This window comes from Gopherus evgoodei, chromosome 23 (assembly GCF_007399415.2).
Source record: "Gopherus evgoodei ecotype Sinaloan lineage chromosome 23, rGopEvg1_v1.p, whole genome shotgun sequence".
Taxonomy (NCBI): Eukaryota; Metazoa; Chordata; order Testudines; family Testudinidae; genus Gopherus; species Gopherus evgoodei.
Genome location: NC_044344.1, coordinates 1430490 through 1440687, shown reverse-complemented (window position 1 = coordinate 1440687; position 10198 = coordinate 1430490). Strand labels below are relative to the sequence as shown.

General features: G+C 61.0%; 1 protein-coding gene across 4 annotated transcripts in view; it reads right to left on the bottom strand.

The window, feature by feature from the left end:
- Positions 1–10198, bottom strand: part of STAT3 (signal transducer and activator of transcription 3) — a 34500-nt gene continuing 24302 nt past the window's right edge. For 2 of the 4 annotated variants that reach the window (XM_030540931.1, XM_030540932.1), the window contains 16 exons: positions 9852–10010; positions 9617–9709; positions 8574–8633; positions 8214–8243; positions 8006–8099; positions 7858–7905; positions 7367–7450; positions 6382–6480; positions 5585–5720; positions 5068–5120; positions 4893–4987; positions 3897–4036; positions 3181–3396; positions 2883–2925; positions 2331–2443; positions 1–2083 (listed from right to left, as the gene is read on the bottom strand). In XM_030540931.1, coding sequence (XP_030396791.1) covers positions 2028–2083; positions 2331–2443; positions 2883–2925; positions 3181–3396; positions 3897–4036; positions 4893–4987; positions 5068–5120; positions 5585–5720; positions 6382–6480; positions 7367–7450; positions 7858–7905; positions 8006–8099; positions 8214–8243; positions 8574–8633; positions 9617–9709; positions 9852–10010 — 1519 coding nt within the window. In that variant the 3' untranslated portion in view covers positions 1–2027. Of the gene's footprint in view, positions 2084–2330; positions 2444–2878; positions 2926–3180; positions 3397–3896; positions 4037–4892; positions 4988–5067; positions 5121–5584; positions 5721–6381; positions 6481–7366; positions 7451–7857; positions 7906–8005; positions 8100–8213; positions 8244–8573; positions 8634–9616; positions 9710–9851; positions 10011–10198 lie in introns of those variants that run through there. The other 2 variants (XM_030540933.1, XM_030540934.1) reach the window with 2 other exon arrangements.

The following is a 10198-nucleotide window of genomic DNA, read 5'->3' as shown; positions in this document are numbered from 1 at the left end:
TGCAGTCGCTTTAGCACCTTTATTTAGGAGAAAGTTAAAGCCTGTAAATACAGCAATAAAATATACAAAAAATAAAATCTTTACAGTATTGAGCATCACTAGGGGACGTACAGGCCAGAGGCGGCTGGATGACGGAGAAGCCGAGAGGCAGGTGGGGAGGTGGTGGTGGAAAGAGGCAGCTGTGTTAAGAAATAAACTTGCGTCAGCAAACAGCATTCACCAAGGTCTGCAGTAAAGGGCCAGTGTGGCGAACGTGAGCCCATGCAGTGCACTAGTGCAGAGCACTAGCCCCGTGCGAAGGCTGCCCGTGGTGTAGGGCCTGGAGCAGCAGCTCAGAATAGGCACTTGCTGCTGCCCCGCCCTGAGGCTTCTCCAGGCTTCTGGGTTAAGAAAAGGAAACACCCACAAGTCTCTAGAAGCCTGGGTTTAGACCACACTGTCAAATGCAGATGGCTCTTGCTTTGCACCCCCGTGCCCCTCGCCCACCAGCAGCTCATGTGGATTCAATACTGTGACCCACTAAGCCTGAGAAATGCAAAGCCCAGCACTTGGTTACTCCTTTTTTGCGTACAGCGTAGAACTGTGTGTAATGGCTTCATACAGTCGCCCTGACTAGCTGCAGAGTGCCCCGGGCTCCATGGTGGAGATCCACCTTCTCTGACCCACACCACTTCGCTGGCCATTTGGCATGTTTCCAGCAGAGGCTAGGAGACTTATTAGCTTTCCTCCTGCAGCCCTCACCCCACAAAGCTGGCTGGGGAGGTGGCTGCTGACCCTCCTAGACCATCCAGCCTACTAGCTTATCGCTGAAAAAACCACCTCAGATTGAAACGAAGGACAAAGCCCCCTAGGTTTGTCTATTGCCTGCCACTGTGTTTTGCTCTCAGCCTGATGGGTCTGCGGGGTTTAAACTCTGGCTGGAGAGCGCCATGGACACTGTTTGATTCAGGGCCCTGAAGGTCCAGCAGCTGGGGGGCAGTCGGGTTACACCAGAGAGCAGATCGGTAACCGAGGGTACCCCCGTCACTGCAGGAACCACCTGGAGGAAGGACCCAGCTGTGTGGGAGGAGAGAGAGCATGGGGATGGTGACAGTGCATGGATCTGGTGTGCCAGGGAGAGAACTATTGTCTTGCTCTCTGGAGATTGCCCCCTGCAGCCCCCGCACACAGAGCAGGCCAAGTGTCCCTGCAGGCCGATTTCCAGGGGGCTTGCCTGGAGGGGGAGGCGGGCGCCTGGCTTGCTCGTCACCCATGCTGGGTGTAGCCTGAGCCCCGGCAGATGGGCAGGGAGCTGAACTGCACCATTCGCATCTGACTCCAGCTCAGGGGCCAGGACAGCCGCTCCCCACATTGGAGACAGATCGGTCTGGCCACCTGTTACCCCAGCACCGGGGCTGACGGCCCATCCAGCCCAGCCTCCAGCCTTTCCTGGAGGCCAGAACCAAGTGCCTCTCGAGAGGCACAACCACTCTGGGATAACCTGCCTGTAGGGTTAAGTCGCTTGACAGCCCCTTCGTTCGACGCTGGCTGGTGCCCGAGGCAGATCAGACCGGCACGTTCTCCGCACTCCTACGCTGACTAGCTAAAGCTCTTGGTGTTAGGACTGCTGGGTTCCAAGGCTCCTTTCCCGGCTGCCTCAAAGAAATGGCCTGTTCGTTGAAATCCTCGTGGGGATTTGGATGTTAGCACAGGGACGAGCTGGGAAGAGGGTGTCTGGTAGCACCGCAGGAGGTCTGGAAAGCGCTTCTCATGGATGGAGGCGCCAATCAGATGTTAACAGGCACTTGATCGAGCAGAAAACGTTTGTTATGGAAGGAGATTGAAAAAAGGTTCCCTCCCCCCAGCCCCCTGACACCACCTCCGAGCGCCAGCTGCGAGCTGATCAGGACCCCCAGGCCAATGTCTCTCCCCAGGGAGCAGTCCGGGGACACTCTGGGGCACGGAGTGAATGCATGACCTAGCAGGACGAGGGAACGACGGAGCCGGGAAGCAAGAGTTGTCGAGATGCAGAGCCGGGCATGTAGCCCTCACATGGGCGAGGCAGCACACTCTGGAGTCAGCTCCATGTCGAAGGTCAGAGACTCTGCAGGGAAACAGGGACAGGGGGCCAGTCACATGAGGGGAGCCCCCAGAGCCAGCTGGACACAAACACCCCTCTCCCAGCTGGGGAGGCACCAGGCTGAGAAGGGTCTAATGGAAGCCTGGGCTCCCAGAGGGGGCTGGCGCGCCCTGGAGTCCCCTGCCAGCTCTAAGTGATCATAGGCCCCGGGTCCTGGGGCACTGAGGGCCCCGGGTTTTTATGTCCAGGGGGCCAGGCCCTGCCCACTTACCAAACTGGCCTCCTGCACTGGCCTCCGTTCCCTCGCTGTTATTGCCGAACTGCATGAGCGAGTCCAGCGTGCGCGGGGACATGGGCAGGTCGATGGTGTTGCTGCACGTCGTTCTGCAGTGGGAGGGGGTGGGAGACAGCACAAGAGAAGCCATGAGAGGCCAAGAGCCGTGTCCGTCACTGCGGCAGAGTCGGACGGAGCTGGGCCTGCGTGGGAGGGGGGCTCTGACACAGGAAGGATGGTGCCCTGCGATCAATGCCCAACTGTGCCCACTTTCTGGGTGACCCTGTGCCTTTGGGTCCCACTTCTCCCAAATGGGGAGAACCCCCCCTTGCCCCTCCTCCCCACAGGGCTGAGCCAGCGAGTCTCTGAGCTCCCTGGGATGGGGCATCTCCGTGTTTGTCTGCGCAGAACCCAACAGGGCCAGACCTTGGGCTGGCTGCACCAGAGTCTGGCTCTCACAGTCGAGGCATGTCTGTCGTGGCCCCTACGGTGCAGAGCGACCCTGTGCTCAGACACCCTCAGGCAGCAGCCTCCTCAGAGAACACTTACGGGGTGACGCAGATGAACTTGGTCTTCAGGTACGGTGCTGTACCTGTGGGGAGAAGAGCAGGTTAGCTGATTGCCATCTGTCCCAGCCCAGTTGGCCCTGCTACTGGGATACCTGGCCAGCCGCAGACAGGCTGGCTTCTCTACCCACGAGCACAGGAAGCATCGAGCCAGGCAGGGAGGCAGCTCCCTGCTATTGTGACACTGGTCGTTACCAGCTGCCGGGTCTCCTCAACACTTCCTCTCTGCAGAGCTCCCACCAGCCACTGGCCAGAGACAGCCGGGGCAGAATGTCAACGACTACCTGAGTCCGTAGCTTCGGGGTGCTCCTGGCTCTCCGGTCGACAGTATTTGCCAAAGGCTTCCTCCTTGGGGATGTCGGGGTACAGGTAGACCAGGGGTGAGACCAGGATGTTGGTGGCATCCATGATTTTGTAGCCCATGATGATTTCTGCGAACGACATGCTGTTGAGCTGCTGCTTGGTGTAGGGCTCCACGGACTGGATCTGGGTTTTCCCTGGAGGAGGAGGCAGCATTTCACACAGGCCCATTCCTGGCTCACTGGGGAAAAGCCCCACAGAACGACCAGGAACAGAGACAGCCCACCCAGCTATCGCTAGCCACAGCAGAGCAGCTGCATAAGAACAGAGGCAGGTTCTGGGCATGGTCGCATGGAGCCCGGGGATCCAGGTTCCGAGGAGGTGCAGAGCACCCCACTTCCTGGCAGCACCAGGCGCTCAGCATCCTGGGGCTGGCTGCTACGGTCCCACAGCTCATCTGACCGGTCGGGGGGAAGGAGGGGCAGCGTTTAGAGTGCAGGCTGGGGACTCAGAAAGTGGGGTTCAAGCCCCCCTGTGACCCTGGCCGACTCTGCTGGGTGGCAGAGTTGATTGCAGGGCAGGGCAAAGACACGCTAAGATCACAAGCTCCTTGCTCCACAGTAACGGGACTACACGACTCCCCCCGGCTCGGTGACCGGCCCCGCCTGGGCACGTGCTCCGCCCGCAGGGCACGTACCGCTGATGTCCTTCTCCACCCAGGTGAAGGTGATGCCCCCCTCCTTGCTGCTCTCGCTGAAGCGCAGCAGGAAGGTGCCCGGCGGCTTGGTGCTCAGGATGGCCCGCTCCCGCTCCTTGCTGATGAACCCCATGATGTACCTGGCAGAGGGGAGACAGCGCTGAGCCACACGGCGACCGGCTATCGCCACCTCCCTCCCCCACACGCCCCGCGGGTTACTGGCAGAAGGGACCCTTCGCCCTGCTGCTGCAGACGGTTGCGAGGCACAGTCCCAGTGGGCCTGAGGATGATCTGAAGCAACTGGGAGAGGAAGTTTCTCCAGGGGCTGATTAGCCCCCGGGTGTTGGCTGAGGCAGATCCATTGAGCACAGCATGGTTCTTCCTGCTAGTTGTCACCATGCAGCCAATGCCATGGCCGGGAGGGAAGGAGGGTGCGGTGATCCAGCCCCCACGTTCATCCTCAGAATGGGCTGCCAGTTTGATGGGCCGGCTCACGTGTCCTGAGGGCCTGACGGCAGCGGCAGAGCTTCCCAGTGCTCAGTCCAGAAAAGGATCAGCCGAGCCCTCAGCCTGACCGGCACCGCGCAGGCCAGAGATCCCACCCGGCTCCAGCGTCCAGCCCACAGCACGGAGTGGAGCTAGGGCACGTTTCAGGAAGAGACCCCAGTCCTGGTTCAAAGTCTGCACCGCGGCCCTGTCTGAGCTGTTCCCAGGGCTAATGCCCCCCCACCCCACTAAAGCATGCACCCCCTCATTTCTAATCTGCATCAGCCCCTGAAACAAAGTTCAGTAACTGCAAAGGACCCTAGCGTGGCTCAGAGCCCAAGGGAGCTCACCAGGTGCTGGTGTTAGGGAAAACGCCCCAGGCTTTGGGAGTCACGGACCCCCACCCCAGCCCCCACAGCTCCTGTCTCTGCCCCTCCGTCCCCTGGGCCCGGGCCCAGGCCCAGGCCCCTGCCCAGCTGCAGGGTCCCAGGGCTTATGGTCACGGCTCACCCTTCGTTCCACAGCGCCAGGATGTATTTCTTCACGAGGTCGATGATGTTGTCCAGCCAGACCCAGAAGGAAAATCCTTTGCCGGCCATGTTTTCCTGCGGAGAAGAGAGAGATGCCAGGTCAGCGCAGGCCAAGGAGGAGTGTGGAGCAGGGCGCACCAGGGGGCAGCTCTCACCTTGCAGAACTTGGCCCACGTGATCTGGCAGCCAGAGTAGTTGACGCCTGGTCCTAGGGTGGGGACAGAGCAGGTCGTTAGCACTGGAGAGATTTCCATAACGAATGGCATTTCCACGTGTCCATGAACAGAGCCTGACCACAGAGCCCCAGGGGATCCCACGCCAGATGCTGCTGCCACCACGCTCCCGGCTAGCGAGTCAGGCCAGGAACAAACTCCGCCTCTGCCTTCAGCCTGCGTCACTCGGCGTGGACCCTGCCATGCCACGCGAGAGCCGCCCGGGCTCACTGGGACCCAGGCCTCCTGCCGAGTTTCACCCCCCCACACACCAACACCCAGCTCGCCCTGGCTGGAAGGACGCCAGCCATAAGCCCCTCTCTCTCGCACTCGCTGCCTGGGTCCCGAAGCATTGGTACCAGGCTCCCCCTGGCCCAGGGACAGAGCCCACCCCCCTCAAGAGAACCTGCCTGCCTGCCTAAGGGGGTTACAATCCACAGGCCCGGGCAGGGCAGGTTACCGAGGAGTTTCTCGGCCAGCGTGGTCAGCTGTTCGATGCTGAGACCCCGCTTGGTGGTGGAGGAGAACTGCCAGCTCAGAACCTCAGCCACCTGGTCCCACGTGCCGATCGGGGGCTTGGTGAAGAAGTTTACGTTCTGTGGGAGGAAACAAAACCTACTTGTGGGTGATGCTGACAGAGGCCGGGAAACACACCAGCTTGCAGTGGTCAACCCGAAGGGGGACGCTGCCCAGCCCGACTCCCCAGCCCCCTTTGACAGGGTACTGTGGGTGAAGGACTGCCATCCCATGGGCAGTGCTTCTATCACCTGCGCATGTGACCTCGGGCCGGCAACTGCCTCTTGCCATGACTCAGTTTCCCCTCTTCTCCTCTCTGCCTCATCTGGGTGGCTGGGAAGCTCTGAGGCAGGGACTCTCTCACTGTCTACATGCAGCACCAGGGCCCCAATCTCAGATCATAGCAGTCCCAATTACAGGGGTTCCTGTGGCTCCAGCCTCCAACTACGCGACAGACCAGCGCAGACTCGAGCCCAGTCACTTGTGCGAGGGCTCAGGCAGGCCAGCCATACACCACGCCCAGGCCCGGTGCGCCCACTCAAAGCCTGGCCGACATGTGGCGCACAGACTCGGGTTCTGAGGATATTTCACATGAGTCTGACCTGGAGTGGTCAGGCCCAGGCAGCTCAGCTGGGCAGAGACAGGTGCTCTCAGGGTAGGCCCTCAGGGGGCCCCGCCGAATCTCTTCCACCCAGGGGCCACGTGGCAGGCCGGGCACTGCTGGGCTGGCCGCACACGTACCTTGGGGTTGTTTGTTAACATGTTGTACCACAGGATGGATGCCCAGGCGTTGGGCATCTGGCAGATGTTGGAGATGACCACGACGGGCAGCGAGTGGGTCTAGAGAGATGAGACACAGTTGTTTCCTTAGGCCCCTCTGGACACCCTGTCACGGAGTGTGGGGGAGTCCGGTCCTGCACCCCTCTTCCTGGGACCCACATTGACTCTCAGCCAGCCAGTAAAACAGAAGGTTTATTGGACAACAGGAATGCAGGTTACAGCAGGGCTTGCAGGCTCAGTCAGGACCCCTCAGTCGAGTCCTTCTGGAGTTTCAGGGTGCTTGGGTCCAGCATAGGATCCCCTGAATTCCCCTCATCCAGCCCAAAACCAAAACTGAACTGCCCCTCCTCCAGCCGGCCAATTCCTTTGTCCAGCTTCCCAGGCCAAGGTGCTAACCCCCTCCCCCTACCTGGCTCAGGTTACAGGCCTAGGTCCTGTCCCTCACCTAAAGTCCTCCCCGGCTCTCCCATCCCCCACACAGACAGACCCTACTGCATCACACACCCCGTGCCTGCCCCAGCCCCATCTCCTGGCCCAGACCCTGCAGTGCTCTGCAAGCCGAGTTGTCTGGCTGTGCCCTGCCAAGAGTCCCGATGCGAGCGCAATCTCGTCTCTAGCACGCTCTCCCTGCTCAAGCCGGCAGTCCCCTCTGCCATGAGGCGGCTTCAGCAGCATCCTGGCTTCAGCAGCGTCCTGGCTCCCTTCACCCATCTCCTCCTGGGAGCCTCGCGAAGGCCAGTGATCGAGAGCGACGTGGCTCTGCCTAATACTCTGCGTTCCCCCAGGAGGGGCCTTTGCTCCCATAGGCCAGGACAAGCCATTGGAGAAGTGGGCCCTTTATCTGAGGAGGAAGCCAGCAGCACCTTCCCAGCTGGGCTGGGCGACCTGCTACTGCTCCCGCTGGGGGCAGGAAGCTCCACCCGGCAACGATTCCCACAGGACTCACCTCCAGGTCAATCTTCAGGCCCTGGTGATAGACCTCGGTCTCAAAGGTGATGAGGTGCAGCTCCTCCGTGACGATCAGGGAGGCCTGGCAGGGTGACAAGGCATTCAGAGGATGCTGGCATCCCCCGCATACCTGCGGGCCAGGCGGCCGACAGACCAGGTGCTGCTCTGGGTCACAGGGTCGCATGGGCACCAGTGGGCTGGCACCTGGGCACAGCGAGGCCAGCAGCAGCCTGTTCACCCCAGACGCCCTGCGGGTACTTGGGCGTGACCCCTTTTGCAGCCCACTGGGGTGCAGCTTTGCCTCCCTGCAGAATGTGGCGCACAAAACGTTCCCTACAGACAGTCTGGAGAAGAGAACTCCAGTGAGCTATGAGAACTCCAGTGAGCTATGGAGGGGGCGCCTGGCGGGAGCTCTCCCAGCCCAGAGGGGTCTCTTTCAGGGTCCCCCAGGCCACCTCTCCGGCCACGCGCACAGGCTTGGACACTCACGTCGCAGTTGGCTCTGCCCCCGTTGCCGCACCTCTGCTCCCGCAGCGTCTGCAAACAGAAGGGACAAGCTAAAGCCCGGGCCAGCCAGCCAGCCACCGGGCCCCCAGGCCAGCCCCCAGGCCAGCCAGCCAGCCACCGGGCCACCCACCAGGTGCTTGAACTCCGCTGACAGGCTGCCGTTGTTAGACTCCTCCATGTTCATGACCTTGGTGTTCGTCCCCAGGATGTTAAACTTCCGGGACCTGGAGGAGGGAAGGAGGACAGTTAGGATCCCCCAGAGCCCAGCAAAAGCGCAGGGGGCAGGACTACAGGCACATCGGGGACGGAGAAAGACAAGACACGTTGACTCCACTTACCCCCGGAGTGCGGCAACATCCCCAGAGTCCCTGCAGAGGAGAGAGGCACAGTGTTAGTTTGCTCCGGAGTGCAGGGCACATCCCATTTACACCCCCCACCCAGGTGGGCACCGCAGCTGCCAAGAAGCCCTGACTCGGTGCAGATGGCTCATGTGCACTCTGACCCCAGCACCTCAAGGGCATCCAAACAAGCCTCCCCCATGCCCAGGGCACCGCTTCACCCCACGCAGCCCTCGCTCATGCTGGGTCTCGGCACAGGAGCGGATTCCCCCAGGAGAGGCTGGTGCCTGGGCAGAGCCCATGGCCTCCGCTTGCCCCTTCGTTCAGCGACTCCATCCCAGCCCAGAACGCGACACTCACTTGTCAATGCAGACTTTAATCTTCAGCTGGTAGTTCAGCTCAGGGAACTTGACAAGTAACCTGTCGGAAGGTAGCAGGCGTTTCAGCATGAGCCGTTTGGACACCAGAGCAGCCTTCGCTGGTGGCAATGAGCTGAGATCCCGGGAGAATCGCAGGAGGTTTAAGCACCACTTAGAGCAGCAGAGCCGTGTGCACTTCCCTGGCCACACCGCTGCGCACAATGTGCGGTGCAGCTGGGGCAGCGCCGTGCCCACAAAGGCTCCTTGGCAAAGGCCCAGGGACGTCCTCATTTCTGGGAGATCAGAACCCCATTCCCAGGGCACCAGCCCTCATAGCTGCTGTCGGGTGTGCTGGGAGCTGCAGGTGCTCCGAGGATCCAGCTGTTAGCACCCACTGCCCCCTAGCTCCCCCGTGCTCTCAGGGGACAGCTCCCAGCTGGGGATCTGGCCAGGGAAGGGAGTGGTCCCAGGCCACGCGGCGGAACTGGGATCAGTCCTCGGGAGCCCCTGGCTCTCCCCACTCCTATGCCAGCTGCTGGATGACACCACCGCACTAGGGCCTTTGCCTCCAAACCCAGGAGCTCGGGTCATGCTGCTCTTGCTGCCAAGCACTGCAATGTTCCAGAGCAGAAAGGTGCCGGGTGGGAGAGGCTGGGCTGGAGGAGACTGGCCATACTGGGAACATGGTGACAGGAGCCAGGCACATCAGCCGGCAGAGGCACCACTTCCCAAGAGATCGGTCAAGGCAGAAACACCACCAGGAGCCTCCTGCCAACCCCCACTGCAGGGGCAGAGGAACAAGAACCTGCAGCGTCTCCAGGAACAGAGCAGCTGGTGCTGCGCCAGCAACTGGCCTGCTCTTGCAGCACCACCACCCAGGGCCGGCCACTCGGGCCAGATTCCCCGCCCTGGCAGCACGGACGTTCTCCAACCAAAGTAAGGAGCGAAAGGACCCTTCGGACGCACGCTAACAGTGGCCACGCGTTTGCCCTCCCCACCTCAACAGCAGCCCTTGAGCTTCCCCCAGCACAAACCAAGACTCACCTGACTTTGGTGGTGAACTGCACGCCGGTTTTGATGACCAAGGGGCGATCCGGGTGCATGGGCATGCAGGGCTGCCTCTCCACCACGAAGGCGCTGCAGGACGAGAGCACATGGAGCGTCATGCTCAGACACACCCATGCGGCCAGCCTCACCCCTGCAACAGCTGCTCCCAGATGCTCTCAGGCTCAGCGGGAGCAGCCCTTTGTCCTCGTGACCCGGGAAGTACCCATGGTACCTTTTCATTAGATTCCTGAACAGCTCCACAATCCTCTCCTCCAACATGGGCCGGTGCTGGACGATCGGGTCTCCTTTGTAAGAGACTTTCTGCTGCAGCTCCTCTAGCTTCTTGATCTGCTGCCGTGTCTGAAGCTGGGATTCTGCGAGGGACGTGATCCTAGAGGAGGGGGGAAGCCACGTTAGCGAGCTGAGAGCACCTCTCACTAGTTCAGCCCATTACTGTCCTGCGCACCAGCAATCTGCTGCCAGCAGATGGGTGACTCCTGGCTCCCTGCTCGGTACCTTTCCCCCCAGGCTGCAGGAGAACACTTGAGGCACATACAAGTTTTGCAAAGGAGAAATCTA